Consider the following 23,065-nt stretch of genomic DNA (forward strand, 5'->3'; position numbering starts at 1 on the left):
TTTTTTTTAATTTAAAATTAAAAGTGACGTACTTTACATATTATTTGAAAAAATTATTTAAGGCTTTAAAATTTATGAAATTTAGCGTGTTTTCTAATTTTAACACAAATTTTAAAAATTCAAAATTTGATTTGAAAAGTCTGAAATTGCAAAAAATTAAAAGCTGGTGTATTAAAATTTTTAAAATTGGAAATTCGTGAAACACACTAAAAAATTATAATTTTTTATAAAATTTATTTTTTATTTAATATTATCACAGTATAGTAAATTTATATATTTTATAATATCGTTAAAAACAGACAAACTCCATTTATCATTATTGAAATGTAACAAATATTTACATGTACAAGAAGTTATATTATGTAATTATTTGACTAAATTTTTTTTTAGAAGATTAAATGGGTAAAAATTAAATAATTGTATTTTCGAGAAGGTTAAATGTGTGGTGGCGAACACAAATTTTTTTTATAAGGTGAACAAAAGTACTGAAAATTTATAAAATGGATAGTATACATTTTTTAAGGTGATCAGTGTTATAGATTTTAAGGTCTAAAACTATACTACTGAAATATATATTTATATTTTTTTAAATTTTTAAAAATAATAAAATAGTCAACTGTCCATCGTAAGCTCTATCTAGATCCGCCCTGATGGCCGTAGCAATAAAAAATTGCTGCCGAAGACTGAGAAATATAAACACAGAAATGGTTGATGGTGGATTAAAATTAGAATGAGCATATTATAAAAAAGTTAAAGAGGAATAGTATTAATATTTAAATTAATTGACTGTTAAAATTAGGCGCATGAGAAGACATAGAAATTTCATAATTAAACAAGGTCTAATCATTCAAAAAACCCTCACCTTTAATTTTTTTTTCAATTCCACCCCGACGTTGAAAATTTGTCAATTTTACCCACTTTTGAATTTTCCGTTTTCAATTGTACCCCAATTTTTTAATTTTTGTTAATTGTTTAACTTAAATGATGAAATCATTCAATTAACTAAGTTCAAACATGAAATTAAATTTTTTTTTATTCAAAAAAGTACAAATAAGTCCTTTATTTTTAAAAACTAACTAAAACCCATAATCATATTAACACTAACTTAAATTCTTAATTAATTTAACTAAATTTAAATAAATTTTAAAAACGTACAATTAATATATGCTAGACATGGAGAATGTTTTAAACAAATTTCCAAACGAAAATGACGTTAATTTAATTTTTTAGGGTACAATTGAAACACAAAAATGCAAAATAGGGTAAAATTGACAAATTTTCAACGTCAGGGTATGATTGAAAAAGGGCTAAAAGGTCGGAGTTCTTTAAGACATTAGACCATTAAACAATGATAAGTTGCTGATTTTCAGCATGCTCCATCTCTTTATCTCCATTTGTATATGGAATTTCTTCTTCCAAGGGTTTGCATGTATAAAGGGAAGCACAGATTACATAATAAACAAGATTTACAACTTGAATTCCTGTGATTAGCCAATAATAGTAATCCAGCTTCCCCCTGTTAAGATTCCTATCAGGCAGCCAATTGTTATCCTTGCCTGTATAATCATGCACTAGCGTCACCAAAGCTGTACCCAAATAGTTTCCAATAGAAATGGCAATCCAGTAGAGTGCCACAGCTGTGCTTCTCATGCTTTCAGGGGACTGATCATACAGAAACTCTAAGTGCCCGACAGACATGAAAACTTCGGCTATTCCATGGAGACAGTATTGAGGAACTAGCCAGAACACACTTATTGGAATAATGGCTTTAGGATCATCCAGTAAGTTGTGATGGGCTGCCACGGATTTTCGCTTGCTTTCGACTACTGCGGAAACCACAGTCGCGATTATGTTAACCAAAAACCCTACGCCCATTCTTTGTAGGCAAGTGATTCCTGACGGGTTGGCGGTGAATCTACGAACCAGTGGCACGAAAAGGCGCTCGTAGAGGACGAGGCCTGTTAGCATGGTGAGAACACTGAAGACGGATAAGGAAGCCGGTGGGATTTCAAAGGAATGATGAGCGAAGTGGCGATCCATAGTGCGAGCTTGTTGGATGACAAAGCTATGGATATGTGAGGAAGAAGTTACGAGTAAGATTCCCGCAGCCCAAATGGGCAGCATTCTGATGATTGATTTCAGCTCTTCAACTCTATGCACTGTGGCTACCTTCCAAAGATTCAAATCACCTTCTCTTACTATGGCCGCTTTGTCAAGCCATCTGCACATCTCAATTCATCAGTTCGTTCAAGCATATATATATATTCAAAAATAAGTACTAGATAGAAATGGACATAGTTAAACATACTTGAATTGCTGGGTGTGTACGAGCCTTCCAGTGACAGAAATATTCGCATCGAGCTCGTGATTGTGATACAAATGGGGAGGATCATTAAGTTTAAGTTTCCTGCTGTTGAAAGCAGCAACAACCACTTGGGCCAATCTAACAAGGGGGCTGCCTCCGGGTTTCAACTTCACATAAAGAGGGGAGCCAAACACGAAAACCAGTACGGACACGGCCATGGCTATAGTTGGGATGCCCAGCCCCCAGCCCCACCCAACATTATCTTGGATATAAACAACGACTGTGAGTGCAGTGAGAGTGGCCATTCCCATGATAAAATAGTACCAATTGAAAAAATTCCAACTCCGGGATTCCACGCTCGATTTTTTCATGTCTATTTGGTCAGCTGCAAACGTTACCACACAGGGCCTAATGCCACCGGTGCCGAGAGATGTTAGAAGAAGAGACATGTAAAGAACCCATAGCTGAAGATTTGAAGCCTCCTCGCAATTCACTCCATCTCTACATGCAGCTGGCCGTAGTGATGGTACCACTGCTGATATAGTAATGCTTATCATTCCCTGGAAACAATATATGAGAAATTATTTGAATAAGTTTGGCAAGCAATATATGAGAAATTATGAGTGTAGATAAAGACCAGTTCGTAGATGATGGAACCGATGGTGATGGTCCAGAAGCGGCCGGCAAAGGAGTCGGCGATCAAAGCTCCGATGAGCGGTGTGAAGCTGGCTGTTCCAGCAAAGTTGGAGAGGGTATTAGAGGCCTTCACTAGTGGCAAATTCAATTGGTCGGTCAAATAGGTTATCATATTAGCATGGAATCCTGTCGCTGCAAATCTGTCGCATATTTCATTTGCTGTCAACACAAATTTGCAAATGTTAGAAAATTCAAATCTTTATTTTCTTCACTATTTTAATTCTATTTGAATAAAACAATTTAATACATACCTGGTACTCTAGGTCCTAAATTCAAATCCTAGGAATGCCTTTCACTTCTTTTATTATATAAAAAAAATCAAACTGAAAGAAATAGCTTAAGAACTAAAATCTGTTTTTTCAATTTAATTACTTAATTTGTTGGATGTTGTGCACTCTTATTGTTTGATAAATAGGAGAAGGAATTTATAATCCAGATTTAGCATATATATTAAGATATTTTGTAATTAATAATAGTGTTGAATTGAATTAAATAAAAGATAATACGTAAAGCCATCTCCAATATAAAATACTATGAATAAAAAATAAACTGTAAATTTTATACCCCTTCTGCTAAAAAAATACACAAAATAACTATTTTTAGCATTCTAAAATATAGACAAAATTACTATTTTAATTTGAATAATATTAAAATTAACATTTATTAATTTCAACCACTTTTATTATATTTTATAAATCATCTTTAATTATCACTTTATATAATATATAAATTAATAATAAATTTATCTTTTCAAATTTTAATTACAATTCCAATATAATAATTTAATTAAAGTTATTATTTGAGATTCATCAAAAAAATTATTATTTGAAGTTAATAAATTATATTCCCTCCGCCCCAATAAAATTGTTCACTTTGAGAAATTTTTTTGTCCCAAATTTTTTATCCACTTTCAAAAAGTAACTAACTTTTACATTTAGTTTTACTATATTACCCCTATTTAAAATTCACTAATGAGTAAATTAAAAGTAGATTGCAAATGGATCATATATTAAATAGAGGTATGACAAAAAAAATAAAAAAAAATTTAGGGTTAATTACATATAAAATCACCACCTTTTACATGAAATTGCAAAAATAACACGACTTTTAAAACGTGGCAATTTAGGGCACCACCTTTCATTTCTTTTCAAAAACAACACGATCACATTTTTAGTGGCGTTGTTGCTGACGTGGCATGACACGTGGCGCTCCTATTGAGTGTCCAAGTCAGCAAAATTTTATCTAAAAACTTGCCATTGTTATTTTTGAAAAACAAAATGAAAGGTGATGCCCTGAATTGACACGTTTTAAAGATCATGTTATTTTTGAGAATTCGTGTAAAAATGGTGATTTTATATCTAATTAACCCAAAATTTTATAAAATTCATAAATAATAATTGTTTTTTTTAAACTGTGTGATAAAAGTAAAGTGGATAAATTTATTGGGACAGAGGGAGTGACTATTTTATCCATTATTTTTTAATTTATGTGTAAACTCTATTTTCTTTATTTTCATAGGACAGAGGGGAGTATTACAATTTCATTAAATGATGGAGTAAAAAATATGAATAGTAAAATGATGTTTAATTTTCATAAACTAATAAACTTGGTGATCCATCGGTTTATTGTAAATCTAGAATCCTGAATTGTGTCATAGCAAGTGGGTGCAAATGAAATATTGCTCTGATCCCACCATCAATATTCCAATTCCAACAAACCAATTACCGAGGCAAATTACGGCACAATCTGAAAATTTCTGAAAACAATACCTTATTTTTCTCTACAGGAAGAATGTCGTTTTATCTTCAATTATGAGAGGTAATAAAGTATATTTCTCATTTAATTATTTTCTCTTTTTTTTTGTCTCTGGTTCTCATTTATTATTTCTATGATATGATTGTACATAGTAAACGAAAATAATATTTTTGTATTATTATTAATGAGAAAGTTCTATTAACAAGCTTGATGATTTTTTATCTTCAGAATGAATTTCATTAAAAAAAATTGGATGAGAAATTATGTGAGTAAAGAGAACTAACCAAGAATGAATGGCATTGTTTTGATGCCACCAACTTTGCTTGCCTTCACATCTTTACACTTTGTGTTCTCCTCCGCTTTCACAGCACTACCATTGCTGCCCACCTCCATACTTTTGTTGTTTCGTTTGTGTAGTGATTGAGTGATGATACATTAGAGTATATATAGAGAATTTTAATAGCTTAATTAATCGTCATGTTTATTTATCATTTTATTTTAGACAAAATCTAATCGTAAAATCTCTGTATTTTATCAATTTAAGAAATCCCTACTTTAAAAAAGTTATCTTTTTAGTCCCTTTATTTGTTATTTTTGCGATTTTTTGGCCTTTTGTATGACTATAAAAAGAAAAACTTATAAATATATAGATCAGGAAAACACATAAAAAAATATTAAAATCGCGAAAATAACAAATAAAGGAGCCGAGAAGATAAATTTTTTGAGATAGGAACTTTTAAATAAAAATGTTAAAGTATAAAAATTCTGAAATGGGTTTAGTTTTATTTTATTTTATTTTATTAAATTAGTGTTTTAATTAGTTTGTCTTGATTTGAGTTTATTTTCTTTAATTTTTTTAAAATGTAGATGTATTTAATAGTAATAGTTAATCAAATTACATTTACTAAAATGACTTAATTTCAGAAGCAACACATGGGATATCAGAAAGCTGGACAAGAAAACGATGGAGACTATGCAACTTATGTGAGAGACCTGACCCCACAATAATGGACTTGATTGGAATGTGACGTCATATCTTATGTCATTTTTATTAGCCTTATTCTATCCTTTTTTATCCACCTCTATTTACATAATATGGATACACTATTCTTTATATATAAAGTAAAGGCCTAATTACTCAAAAACCCCCCACCTTTCACTTTGTTTTCGTTTATACCCTGACCTAGGAAAAATGTCATAAATACTACTGACCTTGTCATTATGTTTCGCCCGTACCCTCGAGGTATTAAATTGATCTCTTTTCATTTGAAAAAGAGTTTAAAATAATCCTTCATTTTTAGCATATATTCTAATTACACGTCAATGTTATTAATTATACAAAAACACCTTCTTCTTTAAAAAATTCAACTAATAATAATAATTTAATTTATATTAATTATCAATAATTTGTTAAAAATAAAAAACCGTAAATTTTTTTACATCAGACTAATTAATTTCAACATAATACCGTACTTTAATTTTAAAATCTATTTTCAATTTTTTTAAAAAAAAAATTAAAAAAAATAGCTCCTCCTCCATGGGAGGAGGAGCTTCTCCTTCCTTCCATGGAGGAAGGAGCTCGCAGCTCCTTCCTCCATGAGGAAGGAGCACGCTGCTCCTTCCTCCATGTGAGGAAGGAGCAGATCTGCTCCTTCCTCACATGGAGGAAGAAGCAGATCTGCTCCTTCCTCACATGGAGGAAGAAGCAGATCTGCTCCTTCCTCCATGTGAGGAAGGAGCAGTGCGAGCTCCTTCCTCACATGGAGGAAGGAGCAGCTCCTTCCTCCATGGAGGAAGGAGCTTATTTTCGTAAAAATAAAAAAAAAATGAAAAAAATAATATTAGCGGTTTTTTTAAATAGGAGTACGGTAATAAATAGGACTTAATAAAACTATATTATTTTATTTATTTATTTTATTTAAATTAAAAAATTAATTAATTTTGGGATTTATTTGAACGTTTTTAAAGATGAAGTATTAGTTTGTACATTTTTTAATAGAAAAAGGTATAAAATAACCCTTAAATTTAGTTGTTTTTAAGAAATCATCTTTTTTTTGAAATTTGGGGTACGGGCGAAACATAATGACAAGGTCAGTAGTATTTATGACATTTTTCCTAGGTCAGGGTATAAACGAAAACAAAGTGAAAGGTGGGGGGTTTTTGAGTAATTAAGCCTAAAGTAAATAATGGTAAATATGAGTATAAGTATTTCAAAATAAATATTACTAAATTCAGATTTTATTCGTAAAAATAATTATAGACATATTTTTTTGAACAGGTGAAAAAGTGATAATAGACTGAAACATTCAATAATAATTTTTAAAAATATTCGTCCGGATAACGAATTAGTGATCCGCTTGTTAGGATTCAAATGGACTATGTTGTTACAATCGCCGAATAGTACGTTGAAATCCGATGAGACAAGTCGCGTACTAGATAGCTTTCTTTTAGATGCTTCCCGACATAGTTCGGTGGTGTGAAGCTGATAATCAACCGCGGCGTCCCTATGATAAAACAGCCAGGATACTGCTATTACTGCATTGTGATAACAGCTCTGTAAACACTTTTGGTATCGCTCTTTCTTGCTCTGCATTTTTGTGTATTTATAAATGAAAATGAGAGTAGTATTTATAGAGAAAAAATGAAAGAGTTGTTATGCAAAATTTAATAGCGACGGAGCTGTCAGGGCTCCTATGAACTGTGCCAGCTCGGGTGGCATCATTCGGAACAACCATGGTGATTGGTTGATTGGGTATAGCAGAAATATTGGGCGTTGTTCGGTGCTTCAAGCGGAACTTTGGGGAGCTCTTGACAATCTCGTTGTAGCTTGGAATAAGGGTTACAGGAGGGTCTTGCTTAAGATGGACAACATGCTTGCGATGGAGGCTATACTCAGTCCCGATTTGCGTGTTAATATCAACATGAATCTGCTGCTTCCTTTGAGAGAAATGGTTAATAGACACTGGCAGATTAAGGTTTCTCATGTTTACAGAGAGGGTAATAAATGTGCCGACTGGTTGGCTAATCACGGTTTCACTCACTCCTTAGGTTCTTATACATACGATCAATCTCTTAGTGGTATTCAGAATATTGTGATGGATGATATTCGGGGTGTTTTTTTTCCTCGTATGTGCAGACAGTTGTAATCTTGGCCCTGGCCATTCCTTCTTGATAAAAAAAATACAAAAAATGTTTTGCATATTCATTACAGTCAAAACGTATTGAACAAGTGGAGGAGATCATGGGATGTGCTTTGTTTAAAAAATAAAATTATTACAGAATAAATAATATAAAACTATTATCTAAGTAAAAAATAAAATAAACCGAACCATCCACCTAACTTGGACCAGACCAGGTCGGCCGACCGAATGGCGGGCGCGCATGTGTGATAAATCGGAAAGGATTTAACTCCTAACTCGTTCACAAAATTGGGTACCTTTTGGGGCCAAACCCAAATGAGAATGTCCAAGCTAATATACTTAAGCAAATGAGTTTTTTTTTAAGTAACGTGGGGAATCCACAATTACTCTCCACACTCTCATTTCTCACCATGCACTTTTTATTTATTTTCAATTCAATATTTTCAACAATCCGTCACTTTAAATTTTAAAAATAGTTTCTTGAGCAATTTCTGTATCAATAAAGTTATGCATAAATAAAAGTATCTTTCGATTTAAACTTTTGTGTAGTGTGTTCGATTTTAATTCAACAAAAGTGATCCGTAGTCCTAAAATCTATCTCAGACATCAAACCACACACAATCTTTTTTAAAGTGTTTTTCAAAAGCCCGTGCAATTACGGTATGTACGTATATCCCAGTTTATTGAATACTTTAGAAAATTTGCCTTAAATTTTATAGAAAGTGGCCCCACTTCCACATTCACAAAGGTGAAGCTATTAAGAGTATACTTGTAGCTAGGTAATGCACTCCATATGGAGTACAAACTTAATTAAGAGATTCTATTAACTCATCCTCTAATCATTTCAGGAATCATACATCAATATAGCATGTTGTCGCTCATATCCATTACTTGTTATTACCCATTGAACTTATTTGTTAGGATCTCCAGTCAATTAGATTGGGTTACTGTTATGAATGATTCATTCTATAGGAAATGGTCTTAATCTTTTCGAAGTTCTAGGACTTCCTCTCTAACTAATCCTTTCGTCGAAGGATTTGATAAGTTACCATCACTGCATAGATGATCCATTCTAACAGCCCCCTGATGTGATGAATATCTAACAGTGTTGTGCTTATGACGTATCTGTAATTTCTTACTGTTATTGTAACGGTTCTCAATTTTTTAATAGCCACGGTACTATTGCAATGGATCAACACAACTGGTATTGGTCTTTTCCATAAGGGATTCTCAGCTAGTAGGCTTATTAGCCATTCTGCTTCTTCATTAGCAACAACTAGTGCTATCATTTCTGACTCCATCATATATTGAGCCAAAATTGTCTATTTCTTTGATTTCCAAGAAACGGTTCCACCAGCTATACTAAAAATTTAGTTGATTGTAGCATTAAGATCATCAGACAATGTATTCCAATCTGCATTGTATCCTTCAAGTACATCAGGATGCTTCTGCTAAGGTAATCGAAGATTTATGATTCTTTTAAGGTATCTCATAACCCTTTCAATAACATGTCAGTGCTGAATACTAGTTCTATTATTAAACCTGCACAATAATTCAACGACATATGCAATGCGGGTCTAATACAATAAGTGGCATATTATAACACCCCATGTTTTTAAAGTGTTAATATAGGTCACATATTGTGATATTTAGAACCGAGAAAATGTAAATTGAATTTAACTGTAAATTTAATTTATAAGTATCCAAATAAATATATCGAAATTATAGGATTTAAAGAATTTAACTTTGAAGATTTAAATTTTTATAAGTGGGTGTGACCGGGACTAAATAACGCTTAAAAAATAAAAATAAAATAATTTGAAGTCCCGAACGAATATTTTTAAGATTAATATTCGCGAAATACTTTTAAGAAATTATCGTCAAAATTTCATAAAATTTGGATATAGTTTAAATAATCAAGTGGAATTGAGCGAGACCCAACACACACCTTTAAGCCCAAAATCGTTTGCACCCTCACGTTGTAAAACTACCAAATATCTCAATTTACGACCTTTCACTTTCAATTGCACCCTCAAATATTAAAATTCACACCTTTTAATTTTAATTACACCCTTAAACATCAAATCAATCTTTTTCCCAATACATCATATTTTAATAAATATTTTAAATGATCCTCATAGTTATAATTATACCAAAAAAATCTTAAATTTTAAAAAACTTCATAATATTTTTTATTAAATATAAAAAAAATTAATTTTTTAAAAAATTTAAAATTAAAAAATACATTCGTCTTCCTCAAATCTGAGAAAGACAGTCCGTCTTCCTTAGATCTTGAAGAAGACGCGTTCGTCTTCCTCTGATATGAGTTTCGTCTTCCTCAGGCCTTGAGGAAGACGCGTTCGTCTTCCTCGGGCCTTGAGGAAGACGCGTTTGTTTTCCTTCCTTAAGGTCTGAGGAAGACGAACTGTCTTCCTCAGATCTTGAGGAAGACAGTCCGTCTTTCATGGAGGAAGAGACGAACCCGGAATGGGTTCGTCTCGAGAAAAACGAACGAGTTTTAAATTTTTAATTTAAAAAAAATTAATTTTTTTTTACTATAAAAATTATTTTATTTTTTAAAAATCACTGAATATAAATTTTTTAGCAGGTCGGATAGTGCCGACAAAATCATTCACATATCAGAATATCATTAAAAAAATTATAGAGTTGAGGCGGCGTGTTTGCGGATATGTATTTTTATAAAATGAATATATTTATTTATATTAAATAAAAAATTATTGTTAAGTTTTATAATTTTTAAAAAGAATAGTTTTATTTTTGTTTTAAATATAACATTAAGTTCTATTTATAATATATGTTAAAATTTAAAGTATTAATTTGAACTTTTTTCAAGTGAAAAGAGATCAATTTAATGTTTGAGGGTGCAATTGAAAGTAAAAGGCCGTAATTTCGGTATATTTTGTGGTTTTGCAACGTGAGGGTGCAGAAGAATTGGGGTTAAAAGGTGGGAGGTTTTTCAGAGAATAAGTCTAAAATAAAATATAATTCCCATGCAAATAAAAATAATATTATTTTGTTCATTTTATATTTTTGAGGATTTTTGGATAAAGTTTCATGAAATTATGAATTAGTTTCCGTAGTTCTTTACGGACGATAATTAAAAATTTAAGTTAAAGTGACTCGTTAGTCACTAAAGAAAAAGTTGGCTTTTAGCCAAACTATATAAACAAATGTCATTTGATTCAAATGAAGCAGTACGCTTCATTTCTTCTTCTTCTTTTCTTTCTTTTGAGTGCCACATTGCGGCGATTTTAGGGTTCGGTCCGATCGTCCAATTTCTCGATTTTAAATCAAATTTCTTTGAAAATCTGCTAGTGTATGAGGTAATAATTGTTGATTTGAATTTGATTATTTATAATTTGGCTTATATTTGAGTTTATAACGTTAATCGTGTCAGATTGATCGAATTCACTTTGCTTTAACGTTTAATTTGCAGAATTGAATTGGATTGGATGTCGTTTAGGTGTTTGGAGAAATATTCGAGTCAGAATAAGGTCGGGAGAGCCCTGGGGATTGTTCCCTGTGGATGTGCGTGAAGCACAGCCAAGGCTGTGCGGACACACATCGATGCCGATTCATCGACATTTGAATGTTTTCGTTATGTATTCGAGTCATAACTCGATTTTGATTCTAATGGAATTCGAAACTTGAACTATGACATTTGAAATATATAACAAATATGTAAAGTAAAAGGTATTTGAATTATTAAAACGTTACGAAGTTTTAATTAAGCTATAAGTTATATAAAGTTATTAAAGGAAGAAGAAAAATAAGTTCATACCGGAATGGTACTAAGATTTGAACAAGAAGTTCAATACCGGAATTAGTGTATATGTTACATTTTGTTTATAGAGTCTATTTATTTTGAATTGTGTTTAACAATTGAATTCTAAGTAGATCCGACGAGCCAGCTAGCTACCGGACTTGACGATTAATGTGTTTTGTGAAGTTATAATATATTGTGGGAAATATTTGTTCTCTGAGTTTATGTTTTTACTTTTTGAATGTTTATATATAAACTGTTTTAAATGATAAATCGCACTAGTATGAAATTGAACTAATAAAATCCATTGGAACGTGTTTCCTATTGAACGATAATAGGACTATGTGATCAGCAGTATTGATATTAGATTAAGCTTGTAAATTAGGATAGAAATAGGAATGATTATCTTAAGTCAAATGACGATCGATAGCTCGCGGAATAGACTTAACAGGTAACTCTGAGGCGTTGGTATCATGGTTCACGGTCCAAGTACGCAATACAAAATTACGATGTTAGTAACATTGTTAAGGTCTATTATCTTTATCAAACTATGGTGTGCATATTGTGGTTCATACTATAGTTTGTCTATTATGGAATTGAGTATTAGGGTTTCATCTAAATTGATTATCTGGTAATACGTTTTATACATAATTGATTTCTTATATGCGATTTTAATATTCACTTGTAAACATATAGATTCACTTAGAAATATTATGACCTATTGATATTTTCCCCATATTAGATTTATCGAGTTATATAGTGGTCGGGCTTCCATAATTGTTCCGGGATTCGATTTGCTCAATGTCAAGTTACCTCTAGAGCTGCAAGTAGTTGGGTATCAGAAGATTTATCTTTTTGGTTTCAGTAGTTCACGTTATTTTTATAAATTCTGATTTGAACTAATGTCAAAGTATATGTTTGAAAAACTGTAATATTTTATAAAAGACAAAATGTTTGCTAGTATTATATATTTAGTACTGGTTTATATTATTTTAAAGATTTTAGTATGATGTTTGAAACAGAGCGAATTGTGTGATGACACAATTGAGACACGCCCTGATTTTAAGAGTTACAATATTAGTTTTTGAAAAGTGTTGGTTAAACACAAGAAAAGATTTAACGGGATTTTCTGAAAACATATTTTATTTGATATATGATTTTGAAATGCGAAAAATTTACAGTGGTTTCTAGACTTGCTACGAGTTTTAGAGCTATCACTCACATTTCCTAATGCCGGTCTCAGCCGAGATTTTAAGTCGTGACAAAGTTTGTTACAGAGGGAGGTTTAAAATCCTAGGCTATTGCTATTTTGAGATATGGGTATGTATCCTAGGTACTCATAAGAACTATTGTAGCACATATGATTCGAGTCATGTTTTTTTTGCACGTATTCTTATGTTTCATAGGTTTCTAGCCTTTTCTTATAGGATGTTGTCACGATCCAAAATTGTGGGCAGAACCGGCGCTAGGGAACTGGAGTGATTGCTCCGGAACCCGTAGCAAGCCTAAAAACGACCATGAAACTTTTCACTTCGAAACAAATAAAACATACTTTCATGCAATTGATTGAAATGCGCAGTTTGAAAACTTTTAAAAAAAATCATATACGATATTATTATAATATTGAGTCTATAAAAAATTATAAGACAACCGTTCATTGAAAACATCATAATTCTAAGACTTGACTACTGCGGCTCTACCAACAGTTTCGTCCACAGTTCCCTCCATCCTTGCCAGACGATGATGACATTATGGCTCTATAGTTTCTTGTTTGTTTTATTTGCAAACGGATTGTAGTATCGTGTTTGTGTTTTACAGTAACTTTTATGTAAACTTTTAATATTTTATTATATTAGTGCGTTACTTTTCTTTAAATGGTGTTTCAGTGTTCGTAAATAGTCTGTAAATAGTGAATTTAACGGGTTTCAATTGACACGGAAAAATGGAAAAAACAGCGGGAAATAAATAAATTCTGTCGGAAATTTTGCAAAATCCCTAACGGAATTTATATGTGCAGCGACGGATTATCTGTCGCTAGGCATAACATCTAGGCGACTAACTGTTATGTTTCGCGATAGATTATCCGTCGCTAACTTAACATAATTAGCGAAGTATAAATATTAGCAACAGATATAATCCAAATATTCAATTGCAAATAAGTCTCCAAGTCTGTCGTTTGAGCAAATAGTTTAATGACAGATGAAATAAATTGGCAACGGAAAATCCTTCTTCAATTTTGCGACCATAACAAAATTTGTGTCGCTAATAATTTTACAATAATCTTTTTAGCGATTGGTGACGTCTGTGACTTATACGCCGCTAATGACGATTAGCGTCGGGTTTTATGTTTTCGTCGCTAATCAGCTGTTTTTTAGTAGAGGAGGTAGATATGCTACTGCCAAAAATTATGTTTTTGTACGAGTATTTATCAAGTTCGGTGCACCATAATTGACCTTGTTTTCGACTAGAAGATAAAGTCTGGTGATCAAGATTGTATTAAAAGCATAGCTGCTGAAGTTAGATGTAATAAGCGTGCTAGCAAAAGAACTTAAGGTTCTAGTTCCGTATTGTATGCTCAGATATCAGAGTAGTTGTATTTGTGATTGACCAAAATAATATATTATTTTGTAATAAAAAAAATATTATCTTCTTACAATAAATTTTAGAAAATATTATAGTTTAAAAATTGATATAGAAATTTTGCAATTTCTATTTAAGTCTTTAAATCGACTAGAATACCAAAAATATAAAATATTTTAGGGTTAGTTCTATATAAAATTACTATACTTACACGTTTTTTTCATTTTAATCACATCTTTTAAAATGTGTCATATAAATTCACAACCTTTCATTTTTTTTTGGCCTAATTACTTAAAAAACCTTCACCTTGTAATATTTTTTTGTTTATACCCTGATCTAGGAAAAAAATTATTTGTACCCTTTTTTTTAATTTTTCATTTTCAACTGTACCCCAAAGCATTAAATTGAACTTTTTTCATTTAGAAAAAAATACAAAATAGTCCTTCATTTTTTTAATTTATATTCTAATTAGATTTTAATTATATTAATAATACAAAAATACCTTCTTCTTTACAAAATTAAACTTATAATAATTATTTACTTTATATTAATTATCAATAACTTTTTCAATTTAAAAAACGTAAAAATAAATGCCTTTTACTTAAAAAAAATTACGTTAATTTTTTCTTAATTTTTTTTTTCCGGATCTCAGGCGAGGAGGAGGAGGAAATCCTCCTCCTTACATGAGAAGAGGAGTTGTTGCTCCTCTTTTCAGGGAAGAGCAGCAGTTCCTCGGAGCTGCTGCTCCTCGCCTGAGGAGCAGATCTGCTCGTCGAAAAAACGAGGAATAGCTGCTCCTCAGGCGAAGAGCTGCAGCTCCTCGCCTAAGTTTCAGGTGAGGAGCCGCTGCTCCTCACCTGAGGAGATGCTGCTCCTCACCTGAGGAGCAACAGCTCCGAGGAGCTGCTGCTCCTCCCTGAGAAGAGGAGTAGCAGCTCCTCTTTTCAGGTGAGGAGGAGGAGGTAATCTGGAAAAATTTAAAAAAATTTATTTTTAAAATTTCTTTTGTCGCATTTTTGAAGCGGATCCGTAAATCGAAAGAGTATAATAGTGGGTCCGAAGTTATTTAAATAAAAACTTTTAAAATGATTAATTTTTAGGATTTATTTGAATATTTTTAAAGTTTATGGATTTGTTTGTATTTTTTCAAATAGAAAAAAATATAATATAATCCTTCTATTTAATTGTGTTTAATATTTACATCCTTTAATTAATTAAATTGTCAATAAATTAAATTTTGGCTACAATTGAAAACGAAAAATCAAAAAAAAGGTACAAATGAATGTTTTCCTAGGTCAGGGTAAGGTGGGGTTTTTTTTAAGTAATTAGGCTTTTTTTTTTTACAAATCTATCACCGATTAAAAAATCTGGTATCTTTCTCCTCCAAAATAAATGTCCTTATTTGACTAATGCTCTAATTAAAACAAAAATTGCCTTTTTTTCCTCTTTTCTTGTCCAATCAATAAAAATAGATCGAATTTTCAAATCGGTGATAAATTTGCAAAAAATAAAAATGAAAGGTATGAATTTATATGACACTTTTTAAAAAAATGTGTTTTAAATAAAAACATAGTGATTTTGAATAGAATTAACCCAATATTTTAAGATAGGTTAAAAAAACTAGCAACCTAAAAATAATAAAAAGTGATGACATCTAATTCTATAATCAATGAAATATCTAATAGCTTATAAAACTTGAATGCATTATCCTAATCTACATAACTTATATTATTTACCACCTATATAGCATATATTATTCATCACTAATTTGTAGAATTATTAATAATTGGAATTAATTTATAGTATAATCAAATAGAATAAAATTTATTTATAGAAAATTTTAATTTGATTTGTTTTTATTAGACATATATATAAACAATTTGTTTGCCTTGTTCATATTAATATTTATCTAATAAGTTTTTTTATTAGTAATATATAAAAAACTAATCAACATTGTTCATAAAGTTGAAAATTCAAAACTATAACTAATAAAATATATTTTTAATTTAAATAAAATAAAAAGATTTAAAAATTTATTATAACAAAAATAAATACAAATTATAATATATTCATTCCGCCCAATTGCACAGGCAATGGCCCCCCAATATTTTTTAAAAATTACTAAAATATCGGTTTGATCTCTTTAAAAAATAAAATAAATTATTAAATACTAATTTGGTCCCATTTTTTTTTTAACGGAAATGAACTCATTTCATTGATTACGATTAACCGACTCCTCGAGTCTCGCAATTTGGTCCCATGAATAAGTGTTTTTGTGTGTGTGTATATACACATATATATTTGAACTTTATTGATGTCTAAACTCAAAATGAAAATTGATTTTATGTATGTTTTTTTGGCCCCCCCTTAACTTTTTGGTCAAGATCCGCCACTGTCTGCGGCCACCTGTGTCTTGTATCATCGCCGGCATCAAATATTACAGCATAGATATAGTAATGTTTGTAATTTTAAGATCAACTTCAATGACATCAAAATGTCTTCTCAGAATCAAATTCAATGAGTATCCTCCAATTCATGTAAGTGAAATGCATCTCCCTAATTATGTCAACTCAATTAGATCCATGATAATCCTATTTGAAATAGATAATGCTTATAATATCAACTTTTCTACTTTTGATTCATAACAACCAAGTCAAAATGCCCAATACCAAATCCATCAAAATGTATGCACAAGTAAAATGACATTCAATTCGTAAAATCGGTAAATGAAAAACATGATTAACAGAGAGTGCGAGATATGAACCTCAAAAACACAAGATTAGTTTAACTCCTTCAATCTTCTCCTCAGTGCATCCATCGATTTCTTCCGTGCGCTTTGCTTCGTATTTCTGTTCGAAAGGCTACCAAAGATTCCATCAGGCGTATCCTTAAACTTATCAACAACGACGGCCACTTTCTTATGATCCAGAGTATTGTAGTTTCTCTCCCTTATCACAGGATTCATGAAGTTTTCTGGTTGACTGCTATTTAAGAGGTTAATCAATTGTCTTGCTTCTATCAAGCACCCTCTAAAACTGCCTTCTCTGTATAGTTCAGCAAGACCGGTGCTGTGAAACCTTTCATCCGCAAAGTTGTCTAAATTTGTTAGATCATTGTGAAGAGCTGACACTGCATTGGCATTGTATCTCTTCACACTATCACTCAGAAACGCAGCAACAATGGAATTAGAAATATGCTCCAGAGCCCCACTTCCGACCTTGTATAGAGCATCAAATGGTAAAATCTGCTGCGCTGTTGAAATAAGCGTGTCGAGGTATATTACCACCTCATTCATATACTCATGCCCAATTTGCGATGTCTCCTCGGAAGTCCAATTGACATTTTCTGTAAGTGCCATAAACTCGTCCAACTTTTTGTTAACCAAATTCAGCAGAGCAATGTAGGCTGCATCCCTGGAAGTTTTCAGAACCACCTTGGCAGTTAAAACTGCCTGAGGTCTCTCAACTGACCGGACTGGGATCCCACATAGCTGGGCTGCATGTCGAACAAAAAAATCACAAGCCCTTTCAAGAACAGATATGTTTGCAGCAATCTGCATGGCTTGAGAGACGCCAATAGCACTGCTATGGATAATGTTTAAAATAGCTTCATTCAGAACATCAATTAAGAGCTTATCCAAATAGCCCTTCATAACATTATAGAAATTAGTATGTGTCCCGTAAGACAAGTAATCAACAGACCCTTTGATGAATGACCTAACAATGCGGCAAGTATCCGGTACCATGGATGAAAATGGTGCAATGTATGGGAAAGCTGGCATAATATCTGTGTTTTGGAGATGGAACGACAAAACAGTATTGTCATAATCAGTATCCTTTTTCATTACCATCTGCTCGTAGGTATCATTGGCGAGCGCATTAACAATTTGCTCCCGACACTCGCCCAAAAGAAGCTTATGGTACTTATCCCGGCTACTGTCAAGTGCCTCGAGAAGTTGACCCACATCATACCCAAATTGTTTTAGTGTTGCCCCAAGAAGAGTAATGTAATCCTTGACCAAAAGAAGATGGGTAGCAGAATCCATATGAGAAAATTGTTCCTCCACAACTGATGTTATTTTATTTAATGCAGTTTCCCACATTGTCTCAACCTGATCAGTTGACAAAAGACCGCCACCAGTCCTTAACACCCGATCTTCCACTATAAAATACCCTGCGACCTGAGCCAAAAATGTTTGATAAGATTCAATAAATGGTTGAGAGGAGGAGATTTGCAGATCTGAATTAAGCTGCAATAGCCGATTCCTATAGTAATATGCACGAAACTGGTCTTGAATTCCTAGGCATGCATGGATATGATGTGCCCGATAAAGAGGAGTAAGATCAAACTTCAAAAGAGAGTCTTCATCGAGTTCCTCAACATCTAAAGTATACACAAAATCTCCTAACCCTGAAACATTTTGTTCCTCTGCTTTCCTCTGATGTTCCAACATCTCCTCGTCCCTTTGTCGAGCTGAGGCAGAATGGCCTATCGCTGTTTGCCCTATATCCTTGGCAGAACTTCTAACATGAACTAGCCATTCATTAAACTGACTGCTCACTTTCTTCTCTATATGTGATTTTATGACTGGAATTGTCTTCTCGATCGTCATTCTAAGTGTCTTGAGAGGAATGTTGTGCATGTAATTCGTCTCAATTAGATCGAGTGTTTTCAATGCAGGGTAAAATTGACCTTCAGCCATGTGGTTGTTACATTTAGCGCAAAGTTGTAAAACTTGAAGACAAATCTTCGACATTTTAATAGCTTGAGTGACATTCTTCTTGATTGAATAAGATTCAAGAAGCTGTTCAAGTTTTACCAAAAGCGCAGTTCCAACTTCTTGCAAGCGAAAATTATCACTTGCAAGCTCACTTTTCAACTCTTCGGCATCAACCAACACACCACGAAGCTCATCAACAGCAAGAATGAATTCCTCATAATGGCTCTTGCAGAGGTCCTCGATCTCAGCTTCCTTCTTTTTGACAACACTCCTGAGCTGGTGAAGGAGGGACTCAGGGCGCCCCGTTTCAAAAACATGCCTGACGATGGGACCCAAATCATCGCCATTTCCGATGAGAGTTGCGAGGACTAAATCCTCTCCGCCATCCCCGTTCTCTACAACAGCCCTTCTCTTGGGTTTTGCATCCATAGCTTGCTGCATATTAGAACACCATCAAAACAATTCCATCTCCAAGCAAAATGTAGAACAGAAATTAGACTATTACTTGTTTTTATCATCATGTCAGCATAAGAAATAACGAGAGAAATGTCGAACATCAGATAAACTAACAGTAATTACAATTTAGAAGCAAATTTTGATAGGTTTTGTAATTGGTGGAATAAAAATGAGAAATGAATACCCATTTTCACCTTAATTTACAATAACAATGTCAATAAAAAAGCAAAATGAGAAATCAAAACTGGAAAACTTACAGCCTTTTCAAATAACAGATTGTTCTTCACTGCTTTGTTTAAATCGAATCATTCCCATTCTCTTTCACTTCTTTCTGCTTTGTCTTCCTTTTATTTTGTTTTCCAGCCGAAAGATGCGCAACAAACAACATCTTGTCAAGGGAAAAAAGATGAATTAAGGATCATTTCACCCCCTTAACTTGTCATGAAATATAAAAGAACCTCAATTTTGCGAAAGTGGGTCACTTTTACCCCGTATTTGGCTAAAACATATGAGACCCCCCTCCTTCACTCTCACCTCCGAGTGAAAACACTCTCTAATTTCTAATGGTAGAATGTTTAAAATAGTCTTTAATATTTTATCATTCATTAAATTAGTATCTAATGATTTTAAAATATCAACTTAATTCTTATACTTTAAAACTTAATATATCATACTCCATCCGTCCAGTTTAAGAAGTCTCATATTCTATTTTGGGATGTCCCATTTAAAAAGTCCCATTACTATTTTTAGAATGTTTTTTCATTAATTACCTTTATTTAGTTATCTTAAAAGAGCTCTATGGAATATTCCACTATCATTAATAGGGGTAAAACATGAAAAAACATGAAAAGATAAGGATTTCTAAAGTAGAACGGAGGGCATATATATTTTTATTGAATAATAAACTTTTCCTTTTAACAACAAACCCTGAATACATCCTTCTTCTTTCAAACATCCGCCATCATTTCTTCTTTTTTCTTGTTTCAGTTCTTTTTCTTTTAAACAGTTGGCAATCATTTCTTCTTTCTTCTTATTTCAATTATTTTTGTTTTTATCGACCATCGCCACGTGACCCCATTGTTCCACCACGGCTTGTGTCCACCACCAGCCACCATTATCATTTGAAATTGTAGTGGCGGTAGGCGTGTACATCAGCAACGATGGCAGGTCAAGGTTGTTGTGGTTGTTTATTGGAAAAAACTCATTTTCATGTCCTTAAAATATACTTGTTTTGATTATCTAGTCTTTAAATAATTTTTTGTCTTTTACTGGTCCTTAAACTACACGGATTGATGATTTCAGGTCCCTAAGAGGAAGTCTGTTAAAAGCGTGTATGCATGCTCCGTTAACAAAATAAACGAATTTTAGAAAAAGCCACATATAAAAATAATTAAATAATTAAATAATACACGTTTCGCATTTTAACATGACATGGCAACAGATCAAATTAAATTGTTAAACGGTTTTGAACCGGTTTGAGATGTAAAGGTTTGCTTAGGGATTTTAGGGTTCCAATTTAACACAAACAAAATTTCGTCCTAACATCAATCTCTCATATACAACACTATAGGATTTTAGGTTTCTTAAAGTATCGATCTCGTAGTTATGGCCGAAGGATTTTCAGAAGAGGATTATCCGAATGGATTCCCTGTGTCCAATGTTCCCAAATGTAAACGTGGATTACAGGAAAAGGTCATGGTGTCTTGGACTGAAAATAATCTTGGGAGGCAGTTCTTTCGATGTCCAAATGATAAGGTTAATTCTATGAAATTCTTCTTCTTCTTGGGTGGGTACGGTAATTTTAGAGTTTCTGGTTTGATTCATTCTAATTGTAGGGTTTGTAATTTTTAGGGGTTTCTAGTAATTTTAGGGTTTCTGGTTTGATTCATTCCGATTTTAGGGTTTGTAATATTTAGGGGTTTCTAATAATTGTAGGCTTTCTGATTCGATTCATTCTGATTTTAGGGTTTGTAATTTTTCAGGGGTTTCTAGTAATATAGATTCATTGGATGCCCAATTCTGCAAAACTTGAATTTGATTAATATAGATTCGTCCGGTGTCCAGTTCTGCAAAAATAAAGTATGTTTTAGATCGATAGATTCATTAATAAGTGTCCTTTGGCACATTAGGAGATTATGTTGATTCAATTAGTTTTACTTTGTGTATGGCACCTTATAATGCCAACTATTGTGTGTAGGTACAGGCCAAACGATGCCTCTTCTTTAGGTGGTATAATGAGGAATATGCTCCTCACCTCAAGTACATGTTGTATACTATGAGGAATCAAATGGGGAGTTACAGAAGGAAGGGGGAAAGGTCATAGGAGATGTATTCGAGCTGAAGTATTTGATTGACAGAGCAAGTATAATTGATTCAATTGATGTGGAGGATCATCTTATTAAAGCTACTGACAAAATTGAGAAGATGGAGGTGGAGTTAACAGATTTGTATTCTGCTAATAGGGGATTGCAGACGGAGATAGGAGGATTGAAGAATGAACTCAAAGGTGCCTGGATTAGAGAAGAAAATAGGGGAACTTAAGGCTGATAAAGTACTTCTGAAACTTATTGGCATTGTACTGTGTACTCATTATCTTAAGAACTATTTAGAATGACTGTTTGTAAATTCATTATCTATAATCTTATTATTATGTAATTGATGGTTGTATTAGGTAGCTCAGCTTTTCCAGTATTGATTTGGATTCTAATTTTAGTTTAATTAAGCACTTGTAGTTATATTCAGAGTTTCCATGTCTAATTGCTGCCAATCACCGCTGCAAATTGATAATAGAGGACAAGTACCACATATGCCTAAATCAGTACATAACAACCACAGCAAGAGGGAGTGATAAATTCAGTACATAACAACCACAACAAGAGTGAGTGACAAGAACCATATATGCCTAAACTCACTACATAAATTCAGTACCTAAAACCACTACAACAATGTGGCTCCAAACATTTATGATTCCAAAACATAACATACCTAAAACAACCATAACAATGTGGCTCTACACATTCCTAATTTCAGAACATAACATACCTAAAACCACCACAACAATGTGGCTCAAAACATTCCTAATTTCAGAGCATAACATACCTAAAACAACACAACAATATGGCTCCAAACATTCAAAACATGGCTCAGACAAAGCAAGTTCAAACTACAGACTTACATACCATGAACAAGCACAAATATATGCTTCAAAATCCAAAATTTAAGGTCTAATTTAAGACTTAGTAGCCAAACAAACTGCTTCATCGACGTGGATTTCCCATTGGCTTTCTTTGTTATCGACTGGTTCGACAAACGTTAGTTCGTCGAAGAAGTCAGCTAATGCTTGAGCCTTCAAGGATTTCCTTGCTTCGTAGATTACTCCCAAACTTCCTATCTTAACAGCCCATTCAACTATTCTTCCACTGGTTCCGACCTTCTGAAGGATCTTTCGTAGTGGTTGATCTGTTCGCACAATGACCCGATGTCCTTCAAAGTAATGTCGAAGCTTAATTGTGGCGGTGTAGACACATAACACAGTTCCTCCAGCTTTGGGTGTCTTTGCTCTGCATCCCTGAGAACTTGGCTGATTGGAAATTGTTCTCCTTATTTCTCCGATACTAATATGGCGGCTA

The 23,065-nt window shown here is 32.6% G+C and overlaps 2 protein-coding genes and 1 long non-coding RNA gene across 4 annotated transcripts; 1 reads left to right on the forward strand and 2 right to left on the reverse strand.

The window, feature by feature from the left end:
* Positions 1-739: 739 nt before the first annotated feature.
* On the reverse strand, positions 740-7,199 carry LOC126683039 (protein NRT1/ PTR FAMILY 3.1-like). Of its 2 annotated transcripts, XM_056105970.1 has the most exons (5): positions 7,196-7,199; positions 5,041-5,149; positions 2,943-3,160; positions 2,309-2,865; positions 740-2,221 (listed from the first exon to the last, which is right to left on the reverse strand). In XM_056105970.1, exons 2-5 carry the CDS (start codon positions 5,147-5,149, stop codon positions 1,342-1,344), a joined length of 1,764 nt encoding a protein of 587 aa, XP_055961945.1. In that variant the 5' UTR covers positions 7,196-7,199; the 3' UTR covers positions 740-1,341. The 2 variants fall into 2 exon arrangements, with proteins under 2 accessions (XP_055961945.1, XP_050234816.1); XM_050378859.2 differs by lacking the exon at positions 7,196-7,199 and having other exon boundaries at positions 5,041-5,220.
* On the forward strand, positions 4,533-6,043 carry LOC126683040 (uncharacterized). Its single transcript, XR_007641578.2, has 2 exons — positions 4,533-4,819; positions 5,681-6,043. It is a non-coding gene; the product is annotated as an uncharacterized LOC126683040 (long non-coding RNA).
* A 9,672-nt stretch (positions 7,200-16,871) lies between the features above and the next one.
* LOC126682296 (exocyst complex component SEC15A) lies at positions 16,872-19,850 on the reverse strand. The gene is made up of 2 exons (XM_050377911.2): positions 19,694-19,850; positions 16,872-19,415 (listed from the first exon to the last, which is right to left on the reverse strand). The coding sequence occupies exon 2, from the start codon at positions 19,407-19,409 to the stop codon at positions 17,040-17,042; it is 2,370 nt and encodes a 789-aa protein (XP_050233868.1). The 5' UTR covers positions 19,410-19,415; positions 19,694-19,850; the 3' UTR covers positions 16,872-17,039.
* Positions 19,851-23,065: the final 3,215 nt, after the last annotated feature.

This window comes from Mercurialis annua, linkage group LG5, assembly GCF_937616625.2.
Source record: "Mercurialis annua linkage group LG5, ddMerAnnu1.2, whole genome shotgun sequence".
NCBI classification, from domain to species: Eukaryota; Viridiplantae; Streptophyta; class Magnoliopsida; order Malpighiales; family Euphorbiaceae; genus Mercurialis; species Mercurialis annua.

Excerpts from the sequence above, each read along its gene's own strand:
- LOC126683039 (XM_056105970.1), bottom strand. The coding sequence starts at position 5,149 with ATGGAGGTGGGCAGCAATGGTAGTGCTGTGAAAGCGGAGGAGAACACA. Across the intron at positions 2,866-2,942 it reads GTTCCATCATCTACGAACTG|GGAATGATAAGCATTACTAT; the intron begins GTCTTTATCTAC and ends TATTGTTTCCAG. Across the intron at positions 2,222-2,308 it reads GTACACACCCAGCAATTCAA|ATGGCTTGACAAAGCGGCCA; the intron begins GTATGTTTAACT and ends TGAGATGTGCAG.
- LOC126682296 (XM_050377911.2), bottom strand. The coding sequence starts at position 19,409 with ATGGATGCAAAACCCAAGAGAAGGGCTGTTGTAGAGAACGGGGATGGC.